The sequence below is a fragment of the Apteryx mantelli genome, chromosome 1 (assembly GCF_036417845.1).
Source record: "Apteryx mantelli isolate bAptMan1 chromosome 1, bAptMan1.hap1, whole genome shotgun sequence".
In the NCBI taxonomy this organism is placed as follows: domain Eukaryota; kingdom Metazoa; phylum Chordata; class Aves; order Apterygiformes; family Apterygidae; genus Apteryx; species Apteryx mantelli.
In genome coordinates, this window is record NC_089978.1 from 144528384 (window position 1) to 144551747 (window position 23364).

The 23364-nt window shown below is 40.8% G+C and overlaps 1 protein-coding gene across 5 annotated transcripts; it reads right to left on the minus strand.

The window, feature by feature from the left end:
* Positions 1-22928, minus strand: PARVG (parvin gamma). Of its 5 annotated transcripts, none has more exons than XM_013947299.2 (14): positions 22747-22928; positions 22331-22373; positions 17831-17924; positions 17257-17321; positions 13727-13829; positions 12625-12765; positions 12070-12185; positions 9830-9885; positions 8838-8860; positions 7193-7254; positions 7011-7079; positions 5905-6006; positions 3012-3084; positions 1-1062 (listed from the first exon to the last, which is right to left on the minus strand). In XM_013947299.2, the coding sequence occupies exons 3-14, from the start codon at positions 17907-17909 to the stop codon at positions 983-985; spliced, it is 969 nt and encodes a 322-aa protein (XP_013802753.1). In that variant the 5' UTR covers positions 17910-17924; positions 22331-22373; positions 22747-22928; the 3' UTR covers positions 1-982. The 5 variants fall into 5 exon arrangements, with proteins under 5 accessions (XP_013802753.1, XP_067161513.1, XP_067161481.1 ...); XM_067305412.1 differs by having other exon boundaries at positions 7193-7251; positions 22331-22395; XM_067305380.1 differs by having other exon boundaries at positions 22331-22395.
* Between the last annotated feature and the right edge of the window lie 436 nt (positions 22929-23364).

Below are 23364 nucleotides of genomic sequence, written 5' to 3' on the forward strand. Positions count from 1 at the left end.
TAATATCAAAACATCTTTTTTTTATTGGAACTCGAGCTTTATGCAACACAAACATGACATAATTTTAAGGTCAAAGGAGCAGACGGAGGTTTTGAAGGAGTTCTGATCTAAAAACCCAGAGGAAGACCCAGGGTGATAGTTAACATAAATTGTGATTTTTGCAAAAACGGCTGCATTCGGGGGGGCCTGCAGGGATGCTTGGGACAACTGCTGGACAAATTCAGCTAAGAGAGTCCCAGGGAGTTGAGAGTCCCCACAGCGCTAGTATGCCATCAAAAGTGGCAGGGGTCTTTCCACGGTGTTGTAGGAGTCCCCTCCGTTACCGTACCATCCCACATCAGCACGTGGCTCTGAGGCCCCCTTCCAGATTTGAGCAGGCAAGTGGCAAAACTTTTATCAAACATTTTGATAAGTTCAGGTTTCCTTTCAGCTATTTATTCATTTGCTTTCCAATTCACATGGCCTTGTCTGAGAGCAGCTGGCCACCTCTGCAAAGAAGTTTTTGAACTCGAGCTTCAAGTGTATCTGTAATATTCACAGAGACACCACGGTGGGTCACCCAGCTCTCTAATTTCCAGAGTGAATCAGAACCAGAAAAGTGCAAGGTTGTAATGCTAGCTTCCAAAACTCACTCCAGCTGCAAAAAACATTGCTGTCTAGAATAAACACATATTAAGCTTCTTTCCTGCATTACAGCCTCAGAAAGAGCAAAGGATAGATTCTGGAGCGACAGCTTCAGAATTACAGAATATCCTGGCCCTAATTAAACACCTGCTTCCAGGTATTCAAGCTGTATACGTGAAATCTTGCATGAATACATACTTGCCTATACATGTTAATATAGCAAGCATCAAAGACAAGTGCATGCACATACATACACAGGGACGAACATACAGCTGAAGTTCAAAAACCAGACCACAACATGCTAACAAAACAAAAACAAACAAACAAACAAAAAGGCCCAAGCGCTTAGCCTTCCTCTTCATGTTTCTTTGGTCTTGTATTTGGAATATAAGCAATACAGAATCCGCAGTGTAGTCTTCATATCTCCTTTCACAATATCTGTGGATACACAAGAAACAACCAAACCAGATGGGAAGCATTAGAAATCTCTGGAATAGAAAGAGGTGCCAACTGCCAAAGACAATCTTCCACCTTTCCCCAGTTATAATGTAAACTGAGACAATCTAATTGTAACAAGAAGCAAAACAGGATCCATAGAGTTAGAAAAGTACTTGATTTCTCAAATGAACTTAAGAAAAAGGGGCCTTCACTGCACTATCTTGCTGGAAGACAGGATAAATAAAACATAGCAAGAAACAATTCTTCACCAGCAGAGAAGAGAGTAGATAATTTAAAGGACTTCACAGCTTTAGTTTTTTATGATTCTGCTCTGATATGAATCATTGCAGGCATTATCTAACACTTTATTTTTCAGTTGCAATGTTTCCATCATGTTTTGCTGCTGTGGATTGTTTTCTTTTTTCTTCCAGGTTTCAACTTTCATGTTTTTGCTCAGCAACCTGCTCTCATGTTTAATAAATGTAATGGAAGAGCTTAAGTGATACAGAGGGTTTACCATTCCTCTTACATTGCTGTAAATCACTAGAAGACAGGCTAATAATGAAACACTGTTAGATGAGATCCTTAAACAGTCTAAAAAGTGTATCTATTAAGTACCCTAAATGATATGAAATTAAAGCATTGACTGAGGATTTTCCCAGTGAAGTTGTACTAAATGATCTGTAGTTGTTGGCACCAATATTTCATATAGTGATCAACTCTACACTTGAGGCAGCGCAGAACAGTCAAAGCAAAGGAAAAAGCATAGTTGTACTTCCTTTCACACAAAAGGTAGTACTCAGCACGGAGACTCCAACTCATGCAAATTACACTTTTCCAGTTTAACAAAAATAGCTTTGCAAACTCCTAGCTCTATGCAACATGGCAAAAAGGCCACAACTCTTCTCTGCATGACCAACATGCAGAGTGACATCATGAAAGCCTTACGGGGGGGGGAACAAAGCAAAACAGAAGTCCTGAATTCTATCCTTCCCTCCCCAGGATTTCATGGGCTCCACACTAAAAATATACACAGACTTGCCTACGAATAACTGGCAGTGGATTAATAAAGATTTGATTTTACCTATTCAACAACAAGTTTTTGAGCTTCCCGGAAGAATGATAGGGTGAAGGTACAAGGTCTGCACTTTGTAAAAGGTCAGACTAAATGGTCATAACACTCCCTTGTGCTGTTTTAAAATCCATTAATGTATTCACATCCCTCAGTCCTGCCCATCAGGCAGTCTTATTCCTAAGTAGAGCTGGTCAAAAACATTTCTGTGAAGCATTTTTTTAATTGGAAAATTGGACTCATTGAAAGAAAACTTTTTTTGGCATGGCGAGAGAAGGGAACGTGAATGCAAATCCCAGTAAAAACAAGCTCAAACCATTAACTCTGTGAAGAAAGCACTCACTTGGATGTAGGAGATCAGGATTCAGCCCCCAGGTCTGAAGTAGGCAGAATAATAACATAAATCTATGAATTCCACATTCAGGATACTGACCTACCAGCTATTCTGGGTTTGGATAGAGTGGTCAACCTTTCTGATTTTCAGGACATGTTCTGAAAGGTCTCTTTCCACTAGAAACAAGCTGGTTTTTAAATCACAAACATTTCTTTAGAGACAGGAAAATGGCTTTCCCTCCAGGTCAGCTGTTGCACTTTCATTAAGTACAACCACTGTTTCAAATCTTTAACAAGTACTAGCTTAACAAACAGTGCAAGTTTAATGTGAAGTTACTAAACTTGTAACAATAGAACTTTTTTAAGCATAGAAATAAATGTTGTTCAAAAACATATTCAGTTGTTTGCTCTGAATGCGGAGCTATGGGGCAGCCATATAAAAGTATCAGTATAACACTGCAAAAACCTTCTCTCTTCAATCACCCTAACTTTGGCTAAACCAGGGTATTAGCAATTCCAGACAAGTTTGCGTGTCGGCACTCACCTTCAGAGTTCACAGAAAAATTGAGCAGACCTCCATCTGTCAGCAAGTCCACCGCAAGGTTCACATTGTGAAGCTGTTGATGAGAAAGTGAGATCAATGCAAACAGAAAGTGTTCTCCACCTAAGGGCATGCAGGCCAGGTTGTTTTTAAAAGCATTTCTCTAGTAGCTGAAGGAAGATATTGATTCATATTCCTCTCTTTGGTTTTGATGGAGTGCTTATCAGAATTTCTACTAATTAGCATATAAAATCTGAGGTAAAACCCAATCTCCAAAAAAATGTATCCCATGAGATAGGCAAAACAACTCATTTATTTGAAAATAGACCTTGCCTGTGAAAGTTTTGTGTTAATGGATGTTTCCACTGGGAGAACAGGCTAGATTCACAACTGGATCCAATAGACACAAGGAATTTATTTCAACTTTTTTCTTTCTTTTTTTTTTTTTTTAATGTTCCATATGCTAGCCGCATTTGAAATGAAAAAAAATCCTCTAAAAATGTAAGCAAGAAGTTCTCGATATTTTGTTTAAAATCATGAAGATCAAAAATCTTTTGATCAGCTGTACCTGTGAGCTAGAAGCTTATGCTTTAATGGATAAATATATTTATACATGATAACAGTAGTGATGATGTCTTTAATATTATTCATGAGAAATTAAGCATGCCCCTATGAATCAAGGGGGGGGGGGGGAGTTCTGAATTTTCCTCACTTGTTTTTCTCTCTCTTCCCTGCATAAAAGCAGCATCACAGGCACATGCAGTAATCAAATTTTTTTTTTTTAATATATAATGCTCCATTTCTTACAGCTTGAGGGCAGTCGTGTATTTGGAAGGTAATTAGCAGGCTCCCTTCCTCTAATGAAGTACTAAGACCTGTAAGGACTTCAGATTGTATCCTCGTACGTCCCTTTGGCTCCCAGTCAATTTATCCTTGAGGAGGTACATCATAAAACATCGGTGTGCTGCTCCTTATTGCCCTCTGACAACAAGCACTGGGGTCCCACGCGCAGAAGCCAGGCAAAAACTGCGTGCTCCGAAGCGAAGCAAAAGATTTCCATTTTACCTGGTTCTGTGATTTACAAGTAACAGAGCCCGACAGTTTGGATCTGAGCTTGTTTTCAGCCTCTCCCAGACAGCAGAGCTTAAGCTCATATTCAGACCTACACAATTTTCAGATCAGAATGAAGAAATCGAATGTTTTCTTAATGAATCAGCACAGGAGAAAAGGTTGTATTTTCCCCTCAGTAAATATATGAGAGTTGCAAGGAAAGATAACATGCAGATTTCAAAATAAATCTCCAGACAGAAATGCTGGTAATTACCAAAGAAGGGCAACCTAGAAAAATAAGTTGTTTTGTCCAGCAGCACTTCCAGACTCAAAAGTGCTGGAAAATTATTTAAGATTTACAACCTGATTGGGGGGGAAGGGGGGAAGTCTGGGGTATTTTGGGTCTGGGCCTGATCTGGCAAAAGTACCAAGTTCGCACAGTTTTGCGAAACACAGGGGCCCTCCCAGACCTGACCTCCGGACTGCCCCAAGTGCACCCCTAACTTCAGCCTGACATATTTCATGATTATTTCCTTTGTCTTGGAATATACACGCGAGCACCCAAGGCTAATTTTTCAGTATCGCCACTGCCAGCACAGCTTCCTCCCCTTGTGATTCGCCAAGTGTACGTAGCAGCTTCCAACTACAAGCTTTCAGCCTGAACGGAAGTTGACAGACCACACTGATCTCACTGGTACGTGTGGTTGTCACCACTTCTGTAATGGGAATGACATGTTTTAAATCTCAGCAAAGGTTACATTTTCATGCTTTACTGTACCAATTAACGTCTAAAATGACAGGGAGTCAGAACACACATGGGAATTGAAAGGTGTATTTTACGTGGAGATGAAAGTTGAGTTACAGGAGTTCAATATTTTTAGTTAGGTTGTCATTCCGCTTTTTTCTCGTAATGAACATCCTAGGAGATGCAAGTGGTAAATACCACTTTGGCAAAGTGTTTAATAGCAACTGCAGTACTTGAAAGTAACTCTACTAAAATGAAATTACTGGTGTGTACAGTGTTGTTAGGCTCTGATTTGTGCCTAAAACACAGGGGTATCTACTTCCCTGAAAGAGACCTGCGAGGCTTAAACAGGGCTGATACAAAAACAAAAAGGTTATCTATATAATTTTAAGTCAAAAAATATTCACTGATTTCTTTTGAAAAAGATTACTTGAAATATTCAAATGTTATTTCCCGTTCAGTAGACCAGAGCAAACAATTTTGAAAGCCAGGTGGAAGAGGAGGAAGGGAAGAAGAACAACCAGAAGAAACACTTTGATTTATTTGATTTGACCCTTTAAAATTTATTTCCCAGTTCTGAATGATTTTACTTTAAAAATCCAAATGTTCCTAACGCCTTTGACAGTCATTAATTTACAACAGTGAGTTTTTGACAAAATTTAAACCTAGGGCTCAGGCAATTGGGCTTCGAATTGTTTTAATGAAAAGCTCCGCCTAAGCATTTTTTGTTTAATTAATAAGGGATCTCTGAGAGTTTTCATTACAAATAAATACTGCCCAGGGAGATCAGCTGCGGTGAGACATGGCATTAGAAGAAAGTCACATTTGTGAGGGGACCCTGGAATGAAAATCGCATCGGGGAGAGGCTCCCTTTTCTGTCAGGTCTCGAGCAAAAAGGATTTGATGCATCTCGCACCTTTAGAGAGCTAATTGACTATAACCCAGGGCAAGCAGCTCTGCAACAGCACTTGGCATGCATTTGACTTCATACACGGCAGCAGCTACAGCAAGCCGCACAGAGCTCTTCGCTAACATACAGGAGCATAAAAATAGAGGCGATGTTTGAAGCCTCAGGACCTAAGTAATTAAATAATAACCTACCATCTCTGTGGTGTTGGCTGGAGTCAGGAAGAAATCCCTTAAATTGAGGAAGTAACCCTCCAGTTGTCCGATCAACAGGAGTAAGATGACTCCATCTGCAAACTAGAAGGATGATCCCAATATTATTTATTAAACTGGCCTTTAGTAAATCACCTTAGATAAATGCCATTCTAATCAAAAAGGAATTGAAATGGCACACCGGCAATTAGACAGGCTAAAAATTCAATTTCTTGCACCTCTTATACAGTGAACTTCATATTTGGTTACATAAGGGTCCTAAGTCACATTAGCAGAAATGTGACATTATAAAAGGCTAGCAATTAAAACAAGCTATTCCAGATGTGAAGAGATTTCAGACAATCACATATGCAATTATAAATAAATAAGTAAATAAAACTGCCTAGTGCCTGAGATTTATGACAAAGCACATTCAAAACTTCCTTTCTCACGGCTGCCCATCAGGAAGACCCAGCAGAGCCCTGGAGAGGAGCGCTTTCCCCATGCCCCGTGGACCGTGGGAACCATCACCGCAGCATGATTCTGAATGCCCGAAGTGAAGGGGCACGTGCAGGCTGGGGAAGCAGGGAAAGGAGAAGCCCCATGGGACATCCCGGGGCTCCTCGGCCCTCCAGTGTGTGCCCTGCTTGGGGCTTAGCTGCTGCAGGTCCCTCCACTCTAAGGTCAGCAGCGTGGGAAAGGCATGGGGGGAGGCACGTTTACCCCCCTCTCTGCTGGGGCCCAGGGAGGAGATGCTGAGGTACCTCATGAGCACTTCATCGACCAACTTGGCTTTCCATTGAATAGCCCCAACACCCTTGTTTCCCCCCCAAAGGAAACACGGGAGTCCACAGGAATTAGAGGTTCTTCAAATTACTCCCTGTAGCACTACAAGGAGCACGCAGTATTCAATACAAAGCTATATTTTTGCATTGCTTATCTTATTAGCTTTGGAAACTTCAGAGGCTGAAGCCTGCAATTTTAACCTGAAGCTAGAAATAATAGTTATGTTGCCAAGTTTGAAATTACTACAACAAGAATCCTAATAAAGAGAGGAAACACTCCAATAGCTGACAAAACATGTTAACACACAGCTCAGAGCAGGCTACCTGAGATTCGATGTCTTTCACATTTAATCCTAATTTTCCAACATGCTGGTTGACAAATTGCAGAAACACCTAAAGTAAACAGACGGGGAGGAGAGGGTGGAAGAAATGAGGATTTTTTTCAGTGAAGTCATGAATTACATTTTACCTTACAAATTTCAATGTCTATTTAAAAATTAAATTACCTGTTTTACCGCATCCAGTCTATCTGGAGCACGGCTGAATAATTCATCAAAGGCATCATCTGCTGTAGCAAAACGACATTAATTGGTATTATTTGAGATAACTGTCATATCAGAGGTTTAAAGTGGCTCGAGAAGGAGAAAGGTGTTCACATCTTATAAACCAAGGAGGAAAAAGAGCTATTGGGAGAGTGGAAAAATACTGCTTTTATATTTAACAGAGAGCGGGGGTTCAGGCTTCCCTTTGGTCTGACTTCCACATTCAGAGAAAACAATTTTCTTCAGCCAGCTCCCGAATTTTCGCCTGCAGAGGGTCTCCAGCTTGCGCTGCCACCAGCCTGAGCAATGGGGAAGTTTTGCAGTTTTACAGTTCCTTCCTTTTCAGTCGTGTTTTTTAACCTTGAAAGATTTTTAAAGATTTCCAAGGAAATGAGGCACATGAAATTCTCTGTGAACTCCTGCCCCCACCTCCAGTTTCGGCCAGAGCCGTCTGCATGTCCCCGCAGCTTCCTCGTCCCCAAGACTGCTCTGGATGCGGCAGGAAGTGAGCAGGCGAAACGCCCTGAAAATCCAAGGCGTTCCAGCAGCATAACTGGGAAAGGCTTTCCTGGGGTTTTTCCTTTCGCCCTGTTACAGGGTTGCTGCAGCATCACTAGAAAAATCGGTGAAACAATCAAACAAGTCGCTGGAGCAACAGCCTGAAGGCTGCAAGGTTCTCGTAAACTGGAGAGCCCTCTTCTGGAGCCACGCTCCGAGATGCGCTTTTTCTTTGTTAAGCAAGTGGTGTTCAAAACAGATAGAGAGAGCGTTTTGAAGAGTGGATTTCAGATTTCTCTCCCCAGCAGAATCAAGCCACTGGAGGAAATACCCACTTACACTTTTTCCACTATCTCAGTGGAGGCCACTCGGGGAAATAAGTGCTAAATATATAAATGTATATAATAATATACTATATAAATAATAATAAATATATAAATAATAACAAAGAAATAATATGTAATCTCTAAATGTATATAATATATAAATGAAACATTTCACACCTCTGCAAAGGATGGGCATGCTAACATAAAGGACACAGCAGAGAATTAAAATGCTTCTTCTGATTTGCTGCAGATAAAACATGCCTCTTGGCAGGAAAGACCAGCTCGGAGTGTGCAAACCAAAAGCCTTGCACTGAACCTTAAGCAGTGCACAGAGCTTCCTGCAGGCTCAAGTATTTCATCTAACATTTCCACATGCTTAGGAAGCGTTTCCTAAGGGTAAAATCAGGGGAGGATGTTTGTTTTATTGAGCTGCTGTCCATAATAAAGTACTCAGAAACTTCAAAATCTTATGTTGCAAACTACAGAAAGGAAACTACACTAAAACTGGTACCAATTTGAAGCACAATTCTCAAGCTATTATGTTCACAAACAGTTCCACTGAAGTGAGTGAGATCAATATTTGTGTTTTTTTTCCCCAAACTATATTGTGTTGATATGAACAGACATTAACAGAAGACACTTGGAAGAAAAACCCCACAAGAAACTCATGAAACTGCTAGCTCTAATGGGAATGTACTGATTTTAGCATGAGGTAAATGAATCAGAATTTGGTGCATAATAGCATGTACTAGTGAAACACTGAATTTGGCAATGTGAGTACTTACTTGACTGGTCTTCTAAATTTTCTCTAAAGGTACAATAAAAAGAAAGAATTAGAAAAAAACAAAAAAACGTTAGCAGAACTAATCCTATTCAGAAGCAAAACTTATCTGTGCCATCAGGCATCTTGTAAAGTAGGAGATACAGCACAAACTGTCATTAACTTTATGTCAGAACAACTTTCCAACAGGCATTTTTAAGTACATTGTGTATCTGTATAGACACTTGGAAGTATAAAAGATTTTAACTGGCACACAGACCAATAAACATTTATTTTATAAGCATAATCTGTAATCTGTAATATCCTCTTCCAATAAGCTCCTCATGATATTAAAATTTAAAGATGTTCTGCATATAAAAGATGATAGTAGGAAAATCTGTTTCTAGTTCTTGGAAAGATGTCCATATTCTGTATATAAATGGTATCCTACTATTCAACTCATTTAATAATCACAGTACCTCACAAACTCAGCAAGCTCAAAGCTTAGTTCTTCAACAGTAAAATAAGGAAAAACTGCTTCCTTTCTCTTAATTTAATAACACAATAGCAATAAACTGTTAGTAGATTTAAACCACTGTGGCTATATAAAAATTCCAGTTTAGTCTTGGACATGTAAACAAACAATACTGGATTTTTATTACTATATTTGTTAGGTTTTACTACTGCCAGTAAAACCTAATGGGGATTGATTAGTGCCTTTACTTCAGGCATTAATTCCATGGCAATAACAAACATCAAACCTCAGAAATGCTCACAGACATTCTTTTACAGAAATTTAAATAAAGAGTAAATCAGAAAGGTATTAGACCATAATACTTAAGTTGGGGCGAGGGAACAAAAAAAAGAAATCCCCAGAACAGTTCATATGTATATGCATTCCTAGTATTATAATTTTCATTGTCATCATGCTCCTAGCTTTCTTTTATGGGGGAACCCACACACACAACATTTCCCTTCTGATTCACAGTGTAAAAGCCAATATACACCTCCTCTTACTTGGTATCTGTGATATATTCCACTGTAGTTTCTGTCTTTAATCCTCTGGAGGTGTTCTGTTAAACAGACAACAAATATTTTCATTTTTATTTCAAAAAAATCTGAAAGCAGTAAGGAGACGTTCATGACTGGTTTGGTGCCATAAGCACTCACCAGAGGGCATTTACTCAAGAACTCCAGTAAAATTAGTGCAGGCACTTTAAGAGGTTACTGTTCCCTTCTGCTCTCCTCGCTCTTCAACCAGAAATTACCCATTTCCCCATAAGAGGAAGCAAAGGGAAAAGCACAAGGGCCCTCAGCTGGTGACGTCCAGGGGCTGGCACGTTAGCTCAGACAGCTGATGTTGGTGCTAAGCTGGTTTGGGCAGGCTTGAACCCGCAGTGATCTCCTCGTGCAGCTCACTGTGTTAAGGAACCTTTAATTTTAGAGCCCTGGAGGTGGTTGCCTCTGCCCCATAAGGACCTCACTACTCGGCCTGCCACCCACCTATGAATTTCTCCACAGGGACCTTAGGTTTGGAGGTTTGCTTTGATTCAAAATGGCAAGTCTTCCTGTGGCTGAAGCTACTTGGGACCTTTGCTTACGTCCTTGTACCTTTTCTCCTCAGCTCTAATCATTTACATAGACCTTAGTATTCCACATACCATCAAAACACATCTTCAATTACTGCAAGAGACCAACAACCCAACTGACAGTCAGAAGAAGCAGGAGAAAATGAGCATCCCTGCGCATACCTGCTGCTTTAGTCAGGCACCTGACTGGTATCTTTTCTATAGGGAAGTATTTGGTGCTTGCTGCTCTCCCCTTGTAGGCACTGAAACCCATTCTCTTTTTATAGTTTGAGTCAAGCCTTTTCGGTCAATATATTGCTGTGAGGACTGCTGACTCTCCGCTTGCTGTGAGCTCTCCTGGGCAGCAAGCGCATCCAGCGCACAAGGGCAAAGGCAGGACCCTGCTTCTGGCAAGCATCGCAGGAAGGCTGGCCCTTCTCCTGTCTCTTCTGGGCCTCTTCCATGTTTTCCCTTTCCTGCCCTCAAACACTTTTGCAGTTTTTCTGCCCCTCTTCTGAACCCCTCTCTTCATGGGCTTCCCTCACTTTTAACCTAATGATTTCTTTTCCCCCTCAAGAGCATTAATTTCTCTTGAAAATCAGCTCGCTACCATAACCCCAGGGCATCATCCATGTTATCTCCTCTGCCATTCGTCTCTCCTTCAGAGTTAATATCCACTCCCAAGGCTGTGCTTTCACAAATGATCCCTTCTGATTTCAGGGTGGCCAAGGCACCCACAACCACGTAAGGAAGTACACAACAGGCTGCTTTACTAACGGTCTGAATTTTAACTAAGCAGACTCGCATTACATGAGCTTCTGACTCTGGCCCAGCAATGTGCAATTTAGACTCCAATTAGAAATCAGAGAGGCTACTCATGTGCTCAAGTGCTAGGCTGAAATGGGTCCAAAACAGCTACCTTGGCAGAATCCAGTCCCAGAAGAGGCTGCCCCTCCAGGACATTTTTAATCCTCTCCGACTGAAGTATGTAGCTTAAGCACATGCACCACTTCAGCCCCAAGTGTGATGCTCCAAAGAGGGAAGAGCACTAGCTAATGGGCATACGGACTGTGTACTTACAACATGACTGAATTGCTAGCTTTTTGTTAAACATGTGACAAAATCGTGGGATATATGATGTTTTTCTAAAGTCCCAGAGACATAGAATCAGGCGTGAATCTCAGCATCGACTTCAAGAAACAAAAGAAAGAAAGAAAGCATGCAGATCACAGCTTGTAGAGAAAAATACCAAAATGTGACCTCAACAGACAGTAAAAACTCCCTTCCTCAAAGGAAATAAATACTTAGAATTAAACAAATGTCATGATTTAAGAGTGCAAATTTCTATTTTAAAACACTTGGAGGTAGCAACAGCAGAATTTGTTCCTTTTTTCTTCATTTACCAAGATCAACACCTGTTTTCAATTTGGACCATTTCTTTTGGATCAAGGAGAAGAGAGAGCATAGTGTTTCTACCCTTTTGAAGATACAGCATCTGAACTGAGCACAAAGTAATAGTTTAGAGCAACAAACAACTTCTTAGAAATTAAAAGGCATAGTTCACAGAAAGCAAAAAAAAAAAAGCATCTTTTTTACAGCTGTACCCACATTTCTTCTTAACTGTAAGCAAAATAAGTCCTGTGAAAGGTCTCTGTGATCCATAGTAACAAATATAAAAACTATAATTACCTCAATAATGATTGTTTCCACTTGAACGCTTGGAGGAATAGCCAGATTGGGTTGGAAGTGCTTTGCTATTGCAACCAGAAGATGCAGTGTGCTCAATAAGTCCTTTGCCAAGATAGCTATTCCATATAAAGAAAGAAAATAATTTTTAGCATGCAAAGCAATTAAACCTTACTGTAATATCCTAAATTCCCCCTGTGCAGAGGATCCCAAAGTCATGGAAGGCCATATCACAGGTGGGACATCAGATTGGGGGTTATGTAATATCACAAATAAGCAATACCACCACTTAACATTTGGCGAGATATACACAAGGATGCTGAGGGCTGTAAGTGGTCCATAACTTAGAGAGTGGTCCACACACTTCGAGAATGAGGCTTGCATGACCCAATGTTGGTCAGATATTCCTGTCTGACTTGTAATTCAACCAGTAATTGAAATGTTATTTAATTCCTGTTGTAGCACCCTAACCCCAAGAACGTCCTTTGCCTCATGGCAGGCTTATAGCAGAGGACCCCCAGGATGGACAATTCCCTCACATTTCTCTTCTGCACCTACATTCCACGCTCCATTTCAGCTGATTTTCTTCCAGCTGCAAACACTTAGCCACAGCTTCCAGAATCACAGAGAGCTTCTGTCGCTGTTTTTTTTCTGTTAATGCAATCTTGTCAACATCCAGCTTGAGGGATCCTAGGTTTTCTTCAACAGAGAATCCATATGAAGAAGAAGGATGTATTTTAACACCACCACAGGGAAAAAAAAAAAAAGAAAAAGGAAAACAAAAACATAAAATCACAGCAAAGCACACCAAGTCTTGTTTTAAATGCCTGATACCACTTAATAGCTTCCATAGCATAGACCCACATCCCGCAGCTGCATATGCCTTGTTAAATTTCTGTGCTCTCCAAAAGCCTCAGTAAAATCAGTGAAGCTCTGCAAAAGGGGTAGGACTCAAGTCACTGCTCACAGCATTGTTCCCCAACCCCAGCACTCCACGTTCCTCGTTCTTCTGGTGGAAGCTACAGAAACACAGTGAGTGGACCTTCCCTGCAGATCATTTCACAAAGGCCATATCAGCTCACATAAATAGGAGAAATCCCAGCTCACTGCTGGGCACTAAGCTAGGAAAGTGACCCAACTCTACCCACACTACTGTCCTCAGCTTTGGTAAAAACGAGATACAGTTTGAAATGCCTCCCAGAGGAGAGTGAAAGGCAAAAAACAGCAAAGTAGGGACAGGAGAGATGGAGAGATAGAAATGGACCAAAAAGCTGTTTTCAGCTGTCACATCTTCATATCGGCCCCCTTAAATAAAGGGAGCCTCTTAGATTTTCATCAGCTCTGGTCCCAGCCCAGTGTTTTAGGCCTAATTTTTTTTTTTTAAAGCAGAACTAACATACAAATTTCAGTGCTGATTCTATCCCATGTTTCCGGTAACATCACAAGAAGAAAATGTAACCATATAAAAACAATAGAAGATCAGCAGGCATTTGTTCAGAATTGCAATAATCACAAATTGGTCATAGTGCACTTCTGTTTTTCCATTGAAGAGAAGCGAGATTCCAGCAGCCCTACTACTATTCTAATTCATGTTGTTTATCTTTTGATCCGAAAGTTCCTCCTTGATTTTCTTGGGAGCTAAACTCAAAAGGCAGCTTACCCAAAAGATGATGAAGTACCAGCCCGTCAAACAAATCTTCCTCCAGACTTTTGACTACTATGTGTTCCTGTTTCAGGGTTGTGTTGATCCAGTCAATCAAAAACTGTAGAGGAAAATAAAGTAGTTGACAACTATATTTTTGTTGTTTAAACCCATATTCAGTGCTGTACCGTGTTGCACCTTACTCTTTAGTCCCCTTATCTCACATCTGGTTTTGTTTTCATTCTCCATTTCCTTTGGGCTTTTCAGGTTTTTTGTTTGTTTGTTTGTTTTTTTGTTTTTTTCAAAGGAAATCCAAAGTAAGTATCAGTTCTCCCTAACAACACCAGGCTGGCTGGCCAGTTCTGGCCAAATCTGTAATGAGTACAGACATCTCAGAAGTTATATTCCTTTGAGTTTTGTAGAAATAGATATACAGGTAGAGCAGACCCTATTCCTGCTTCTGTCAGGAAACAGGCTGCAGAGTGCACCTCCCACCCCCTGCCTTTATTAGACATCAGAGAACACACAAACACACACACACACACACACACACACACACACCCTTGAGACAAAAGTTCATAAGCAAAGAGGCTTCACCATTCTGTTGTTTATTGCAGTCATTCATGTAACTAGCACTCTTGCCTTCTCTCTCCTATTTTTGTTTTCTTTTTCTCTGCAATCTTGTACTATCCTCTCTCCAAATTATTTGGGAGAGTGGGGACTCTTTTTTTCCCCTCGCTTTCTTACACAACATTCCTTTCATTGCTCTTCCCGTTATTCTTCCTACTTGTGCAAAGGGAAACTGCTTAGGAAGCCAAGGGCTGGCTAAAACGGAGAAGGACTCGTGCTCCCAGTTACATTCTTTTTTCTCTGCAGCCAGAGCCTCGTGCACTGCACTCAGACACACGAGTCCAAAAGAATCCATACACATTTCCCTAAGCATGCTTTTTGCCTACATATGCTAATATAAAGGGAAAAAAGACCAGAACTAATATTCCAATACAGCATGATTCTGTAACTGAGCAGAGACCCTCGGAAGCACATCTGCTGCGCATCGTCACACTTACTGCTACCAACAGCATCTATCGGCGGAAGAGTTGTGGCAAGGGCGTTATCTGAGGAAAACGCTTCCTCCCCACGCTCTAATTGCTTCACTGCTCTTCACCATCTCACAATGCGAGCTGATGAAAGGGGATTAGCATTCAGCCACCGCTACCATTACTAACCATACTGCAGCTGTGAGACCCTACAGCGAAGGTAGACAATCAAACTGTCTTCTGAGCACTGATGATCGGCTGCACGAAGTTCACAGACTGAAGCAGAACTAAAAAGCACTAGCCCCAGCTGGCTGTTAGCAAGAACCTCCAGAAAGAGGTGTTATTATTGCTGGTATTGCTATTATTATTGCTACAGGTGAGTGCTTGGAGTTTGTTTTGTGGATAATATGCTTCCCACTCACTGTAAATAGAGGAAAGAGTTCACAGCAGATCCTTGTGGGTCAGCCAAAGGTAACAAAAATATAAAAAATAGTCTGTTAAAAAAAATCTCTGGGATGCTTGAAAGTGCACAAGAAACAAGAATGCCTTGTTCTGGCACTTCCCTGAACTGAGAAGCTGTCAAAAGGTTTGAAATACACTTTCTCAACTAAAAAGGAACCTGCACTTTTCTAGAGTAAAAAGCTGTGCTCCTCAGCGAATGCTTACTGTTCCAATTCTGACGATGCTTTAGATTTGCAAGAGATAGACTCATACCCCCAGAGTAATGGTACAGTCAAATGAAATGCACTGCTAAGTGCAGATTTATGCCATTCTTTGTTTGCTGCCTCAGCTCTTAACAGCAATGACCACAGCCTGATGACCAGACAACTCTGTTTTAAGTCCAGTTATTTGGACCCCATTCAGCTGTAGAGTGGACAGTTGCATCTAAAAATGAATAGGTAGGGAAAGGAGAAAGAGCATATCCGAAAAAGACGTTTGCTACTAGCTTCTAAATGTAACCACCCTGTATTTTACCTGCAGTTTGTTATTTATAATAACTACAGTAAGCCATTTGAAGTTCACATTTCCTAGCTCCCAAAAGCCACCTCAAGATGAAAATGCATTGGAACGCAGTATCTTTCTCAAATGACTTTCTTTGCTTCCCTTATTCTTCCCTTCAAGACAACTCAATGTCTCCCATCATAATCTCTTCCCTAAAGGAGCCATGAACTCTTTAGATCAAGATGACAATCGGTGGCACTGACAGGCACACAGCAGATTCCCTCCTTTGGGTTCCAAATCCCACCTTCCCATCTTCCACAGAAGAGAAGTTAGACAGTAAAAAACATTACTTCAAGAGACTGACAGGAAATGGATTAAATGCTGAAGCTCATGGAAATCTTCATAAACTAAAGAGATCTCTTCATTCTTGGCAGTCTGAAAAGAACATATTCAGTGCCTCTGTAGACAATATAATTGCATTTTGCAGTACTACCTTTCAGCTTCTCTCTTTGTATAAAAATATTGTGAGAGCCTGACACAAAAATTAAATCTTCTTGATTGAGAGTGCATGAAGGTTTAAGAAAACATAATAAACACACACATTTATGGCTTTATGAATACCATATATACACACATTAGTGCATAACCTAAGCTTGTTTTCTTAATATTTATAACAATTTTAGTAGCTCCATAATGCAAGAAGTGCTTGTCTCAAAAGAAACAGGCCACTTTTCTTCCAGGAAATTTCAGTACGCTAACTTTCCTCTGGGCTGTGACATTAGAAAAACAGGGTGATTGAATGCACAGGGGATATTTTCAAAATGACTTGTGAATAAAGCACTCTCCTGTGAAACAGGCTTCATCCTTCACAGTTACCTCAAGCAGACAATGCACCATACAACAATTTTGCAAGCTTTTCTCCTGAATTCCAGTAGTGACTTGCAGACCCTTCATCCCTTCTGTCTCTGCTCTACATTATCCTGGCTAGGAGGGATCACAGCTTTCCCTAAGCCAGCTGCCACTGGCAACCGGCAGACACAAGGTAAAAGACAGGACAGAAAACTGCTGCAAATCAGCATGGAGGCAATTCGAAAACTTGCTATCATGGGATCAGGACGGCAAACTTGCATGTATTAGAACATCAGCCTTTAGTAACAGTAAAGTTAACACGGATGTGCTTTCAACCACAGCCATTCTCTTTGCTATTGCACTACAGTTACAATGAGCCAGCAACGGGGCACTTCTGGCGTGCATCATCCACACGTCCTGAGTCAGGAGAGAGATCATGTAAGAAAAACTCAGCTTTACACACGCCAGCAACCACTTCTGTGCAATGTCAGCACTTGAAGCTTGATCCAGTAAGGCCCCAGCTATTCTGGCACTTGTACTTAAGCAAAAGCTCTTGTCTATTTGTGTGTAGCCCAAGTGCCAAAACCAGACCCAGTCTATGTCCTTAGAGAGTGTGGGACTGGGGCCAAAGAGACTGGTAGTTTACATAGCTGAGCACTACCACAAGAGGTTAAAACAACCTGGTGTGAGGCTTAAATAATATAGCAAAAGAAGTGGTACCAGTTTTAATTCTTCCAATCTGGGATTATTGTGTGAGGTGGGTTTTATGAGTCTCCTCTTCTCTCCTATGAAAGGAAGTAAACAAAATCCATTATAACTATCAGATATGAGTAATGCAAGCTTTCTATAAAATCTGCTATTAATTTAATATTAGCCAGTATCACTAAGCTCCATATGTAGAAACACTGTCAGTTTTGATTTTAACAGATTTCCTCTGAGGGAGAAAATGGCATATCAGAGTATTACAACTACAATCAGAAATTATGTTTCAGTGGAATTCAAATCAATAAGATCCACAGGGCAGTTCTGGAAGTAAAGAAACAAATTTGAGCAAACCCTTGTATATGAAGTTTAAGTTTCAGTTAAGGAATCAGCTAGAATTTGTGTTGCTGCCTCATGATTTGCATCTAGAGAGTCAGAGATGAAATTACAAACTAGGAGTTTACTTGTAGCCGATTATACCCTGGAAGCACTGCTGAAAAAAAAAAAAAAATCATTTGTATTGCAAATTTTCTGCTTAGTTCTTGAGGTCATTTCTCTGACCTTTTTCTGTCCTGGTTCATAAAGTACATACCTTGAGCAATGTCATTCTCAACTCCAAACTGATTAAGTGCAGCAGACTGTGTAAACACATTTAGAAAGTCTGGATCCATTGTCTTTTTTCACTCCTGGTTAACAGTTAAAAAAATATGGAGGGACAAGATACATTAGCAAAAGCATGTTAAGATCAAAACGAGTGCCAAGAGGAAAACACACAAACAGAAAGGTTTTTTTCAGTTACTATTGCATGACTTGTGGATGGCTTATTTTAAAAAATTCTGAAAAGTTAAAAAGGAGTTTCCTTTTCTGCTGTTAATCACTAAAATGTGGGGGCATTGCAGTACTATGGAATACCTTAATTCCATCCAATTCTGTTTCATTTGGATTAGACTAGCAAAATCTTATTTCAACTGAAATGAAAAAGCTTTAAGTTTCTAGGTATCAATGAGTATCTGTTATAAAAACGACCAGTACTTAAGAACTATTCAATCAAGTCTGCAGTAGTTAAATTACTGAGAAAAGTTGGAAGCAGTATCTTTTATTAGACCAGCTGGCAGAACTGTGGAAAAAAGAGGGACCTGCTTCTGGGTACACAAGTCTGTCTGGATGTTAGTTAATTAGGCTGCATGACCTCTCAAGGATTTTTATTTTAAATACAGATTGCAGAACTACTTTCCTTCCCAACACAGATGTCCTCAAATGAAAGCACAATGGCAATACACAACAAATAGGTCAAAATATCTCGTCAACAAACACAAAACTATGGGTGAGGTTTTCCAGAATGGCTAGGAGTCATGTGAAAGTGCAGAGAGGGCAGAGAAAAGAATGGGGTAGTCGGAACATGATGGACAGAGTCCATAATTGTTCATACACGCTGTCCTACCAAACGTGGAATGAAGGTTCATCTCTTATCTATCAGAAAAGAGCTATGAATAAAAGGCTGGCAATGACCTCTCTCACTCTTCTAGAAGCCTTGAACCAAATTCCAGGGCAAGGGGAGACCAGTCTGATTTTTTAACCACATGCATGTAAAGCAGTGTCATTCTGCCTATACAGGCTACACAAAAGACAGAGCCGGGATCTACAGACAACTTGCATGGTAGGAAATGTTCAATTTTAAGTGCTTGCCTTTGCAACCTGAATGTTCATGTTAAGGTTGTTTGGTCAAGGCCACAAGACTGAGAAAAATAGAACAGTTTAGCTTGACAAAGACTAAAAGTTAATAAAATGTTCGGGATATCAGAATCTGAGTGGTCTCTTTTGCAAATTGTACTATGACACAAAAAGTAGGGTGGCTATTTATTAAACCAAAGGTAAGTTAATTTAAGTGCAGGTAATCAGAGTTATATACTGTATATATAAATGACTGTCTACAGAGGTGAAAGGAGCTACAGAATGATCATGACCCTGAGCCACGGACAATCTCAGCAGCGTACGGTTTTTGTCATGGTAGCATCTGTACAAATCCACCTAAGAGACCTTGACTTCCCTGGCAATCTTACGATCTAGAAAAAAACACAGCAGAGCAGGCAAGAATAAAATCAGAAACACTTTTTACATACTTCTGGCTCATCAAATCCCAGCTGTGGCTGGAAGCAGGGTACCACATGGGAAGGATTACTGCTCTGCTCCACAGCTGGGGATGCTGCAGCCTACGGAAGGGAAATGCACTGCCTTCTCTAAGGTTCAGTGCTGCAGGCCTCTATGGACAAGGGAGGCTAATTGCTTTTTTTCTTTTTTAACAGAAAGTGAGATGCCCCAGATTAGAGGTTCACACAGGAGAGGACTCATACTGTTGACTTGAGATGCCTGGATTAGGAGCCTTGTCTCCCAAGGCTTCCCAGTGAACATGGACAGGCACCTCTAATGAGCAATCTAGAGCATTTAAATGAGGGTCTCGCTCTGGCTTGTGTTTTCAAGTTACCTCCTTTGCTCTACCACTGAAAAGACAGTCTAGGCTGCTAACGCAAGTACTTGAAGTTGGATGCTGTAACTACCCAGTCCTGTAAGCATATTGGAGCAAAAAATTTGATGCAAATGTTAGTGTACACCATCCAGAGAAGATCTACAAAGCAATATTTCTCTGACAGCTTTAGGCTCTGAACAGCATGGTGCCACTCTGTAGAGTCTCTCTCACATATTTTTTAAAGGCTCCAGGCAAAGTGCGTTATGAACATGTGCTGTATTTTAACACAGACTTTGCCAAGCCAAACATACTTGGAGAGAGAATATTGGTGGAAAATAGAGATTAAATGTTTTTGCTTATCAGTCTTGCAAAACACATTAGGCACAAAACTCTCAGTAAACCTTTAGAGGGAAGGGGCATGAGAGAATTTGTTTCGTTATGGTGGCTGCAAAACTGAATGCTGTCTCTAAAAAGGTAGTTGACAAAGTAAAATAATGAGGAAAAATTGAGTCATATAGTGCCTGAGGGGCAACTGAACTATCTGAGATGAGACTGTACAGATGAAATGAACTAAGAGAAGAAAGGTAAGTAATACAGAGCAACCTCAGTCCAACTTACTTCTAAATCAGGTTCCTGACAGCCGTTATGCCTCAGAAAGTCCCAGTCATTACTCTTATGTAACAGCTTACTGCAAACCCCAGCTTACACTAAACTCAGCTTTGCTGCCATTCTCAACTTATATATCTCTTACACTTCCATTTAGTAATTATGCAGCAAAATAACTCGTTCTGTCTGCCATACCCTTGGTCTCTGGCAAAGGAACCCAAACGTCCGAAGCTGCTCTTTAAAATTTGGAAGCCTGTAGGAAAGGGCCTGAAATAAAGTATTTACAATAGCATAAGTTAATCTACTCCAAGGCCTCAGTCCTATGTGGCCTACTCACTCAGTTAAAATGGCCAGAGTGAGACAAAATGTCCATCTTGCTTAGTAACCAGTCCCTAGCAGCACCTAAAAGCAGGTGGTTAGGAAAAAAAGTTAACAGAACAAGCATATACAGATACTTCCCTAAAACACTCTCACGAGCTTCAACAGCCTGCAGCTCAGACTTCCTACATCAAAGCTGGCATCTTTGCAATTAGCAGGGATTTACTTCCCATGAACTTCCCAGTTGCCCCTTGAATACACGCAATCTCTCACCTTTTGGCAGCAAGGAGCTGACGAGCTTGACTACATCTGCAGGAAGAGCCACCTCCTTCCCTTGGTCTGAACCTGCCACCTGCCTGCAACACCATGGTGCTCCCCACCACTCCCAGGGTCAGAGAGAATGACTGACCCACACTCTTCACCTCACTGTGTGTTACTACTCTCTGTTACTACGTAATAGTAACGTTTTCTACATTTCCATCATACACCCTCATCAGTCATCTCTTCCTGAGGCTGGGGAAACAGGGGAACAGGCACAGGGAAACCATTCCAAACCTTTCATGATCATCTCCCTTTTCCGAACTTTCCCCAGTGCAGTTACATCCTTTTTGAAATACTGGGACCCAGAGCTGCATGGATTTAGAGAGGTGCACTGTAATGTTTTCTGGTTTGTTGTGTGTTCCTTTCCTAGTAATTCCTAGCATTCGGTTTGCTTTTTGACCACTGCTGAGCTCAGAGCTGACACTTTCATGGCACTATCTATTATAACCCCAAGAGCTTATTCCTGAATAGCAACAGTCAGCTCACAGTCCATCATTTATCTGTAGAGCTGGGATTGTTTTTTCCCCCATGTGTTTCACTTCATGTTTACCTACACTGATTACCAGCAGCCATTTCAGAGCCTGAGAACTGCAGCTGCCTAGCACGTAAAAGATTCATTCCTTGTTACTAATAATTAGCACTTTAGAGCAGACCCTCATGTGGCAAGTTTCATTTCTGTGAGGCTTGATCCTAGACAGCAGCCTTTCAAAGAATAACAAACTGCAGAAATGACAACAAGCAGAACACAACTGGTTTTGAACTCCTTTAGCTTAGCTGTTTGCTAAGGAGCAAAGGGGATGGAAGATCTGTGTCTCAACACATGAACTTGCACGTTTGCTGGAGCTGAGCTCTGCAGCCCATCTTTCCAATTTGCTATTCACGACTAACATGCTATCTTCTCTGGCCTTCATCCTCCTGCATGTATAATTTATCAGTACTTGGAGAAGAGTTTTATGAGACAACTGCTTGAATACTGATTGCAGTGGGATTTCATGCTGGAATCCTTAAACAACGTTGAGGTTTACTTATTGACTCTTCAAATGAAAAGGCATAATTTGGTCCTTTATTTTCTGTTATGGACACAATGACATAGATGTACAGGTTTGTTTGTTTTTAAGTAAATAGCTGTTGTATTTCTCCTATGTCACCTGTTGAGGTGGCCAACAAGTGAATTTTTGCTAGGCCAAGAGCTGGACTATTGCATAACATTGCAATGAACAACTACTGATAAAACAATTAATTCTTCAAGCAGGACAGATCAGCTCCCTTTCCTCTCTGAGTCCTCACAGTCTGGCTTCCAGACATCCCTGATATAATGCATTCATGTGCTAATAGCGGTCTCTGACCTATAAACCAACTGTAGGATATACACAAGGCACTTACTTTTTCAGCCGATGTTACCAAGTTGCTTCAGCTGCTTTATTTCCTGTTTGAAAAAGACAAAAGCCCTACTCCACATTAGCTCAAACACTTTGCCTAAGCAGAGTTTGCTAAATAGATCATGCTGAGGAGGGAACAAAAAGCAAATGGGGAAAGTCAGTTAAAGCTGCTGCCTTCAGCACACCAGAATTAAAAAACAAATGAGAAAAAAATGAGAACATACATTGTGTGCCCAGTTTGAAACTTACTTTTACTTCCTTGTTGAGCACTAGACTTTTCAAGTGCCATTTTTGCTCATTAGCCTCAGAAGAGGTGTTGATCTAGCAAAAACAATCCACATGGATGCAGAAAGTTTTACATTAAAAAAAAAAAAAGAAAAAGAAAGAAAGAAAGAAAAAAAGTCCCTTTCCCAAACTTACTGCTCTCTCCTTTAGTAATTCTCCAGAAGCTCTTCCAAGGTCTTTTCCCAGTAAATGATATGCAGTTTATCAGAGTATGAGACTGATGCCGAGGTTCGAGAGGTTTTGTGCTGAAGCTGCAGTCTCCCATGCAGAGCAGTTTGAGGCGCACGGAAAATGCAAGAGGGAAGTTGCACCGTGCAGCGCTGGCTACCCTTAAAAACGAAACCACAGCGGCATCCGGAACTCAATTGTCTATGTGCTTAGTCCCTGCCGGAGACAAAAATAAACAGAAATACAAATGGAGGAAATGTGCATCCCCACAACTTCTTGAAATAACAAAAAGTATTGGGAAGATACAATCGCTCTTCCATAGTACTGCACGGCATGATTGCTTGTTATTGCACATCCTTGGGGCAACTCACAGTGCGCATTTTCTTCGAGTATAATAATAAAAAAACCCACTAATAAATGATGTCGTCATGCTACTTTACACCTTGTACTCATGGTCCTTAGAGCATTTTACAATGCAGATCAGCACCATTCTTCCTAGCTGGTAGAGGGAGCAGCTTAGGCAGAGGGCGGCTGATCTGTCCATAGCCAGCTAGCGAGCCACACCAGGGCTAGGGCCCCAAACTG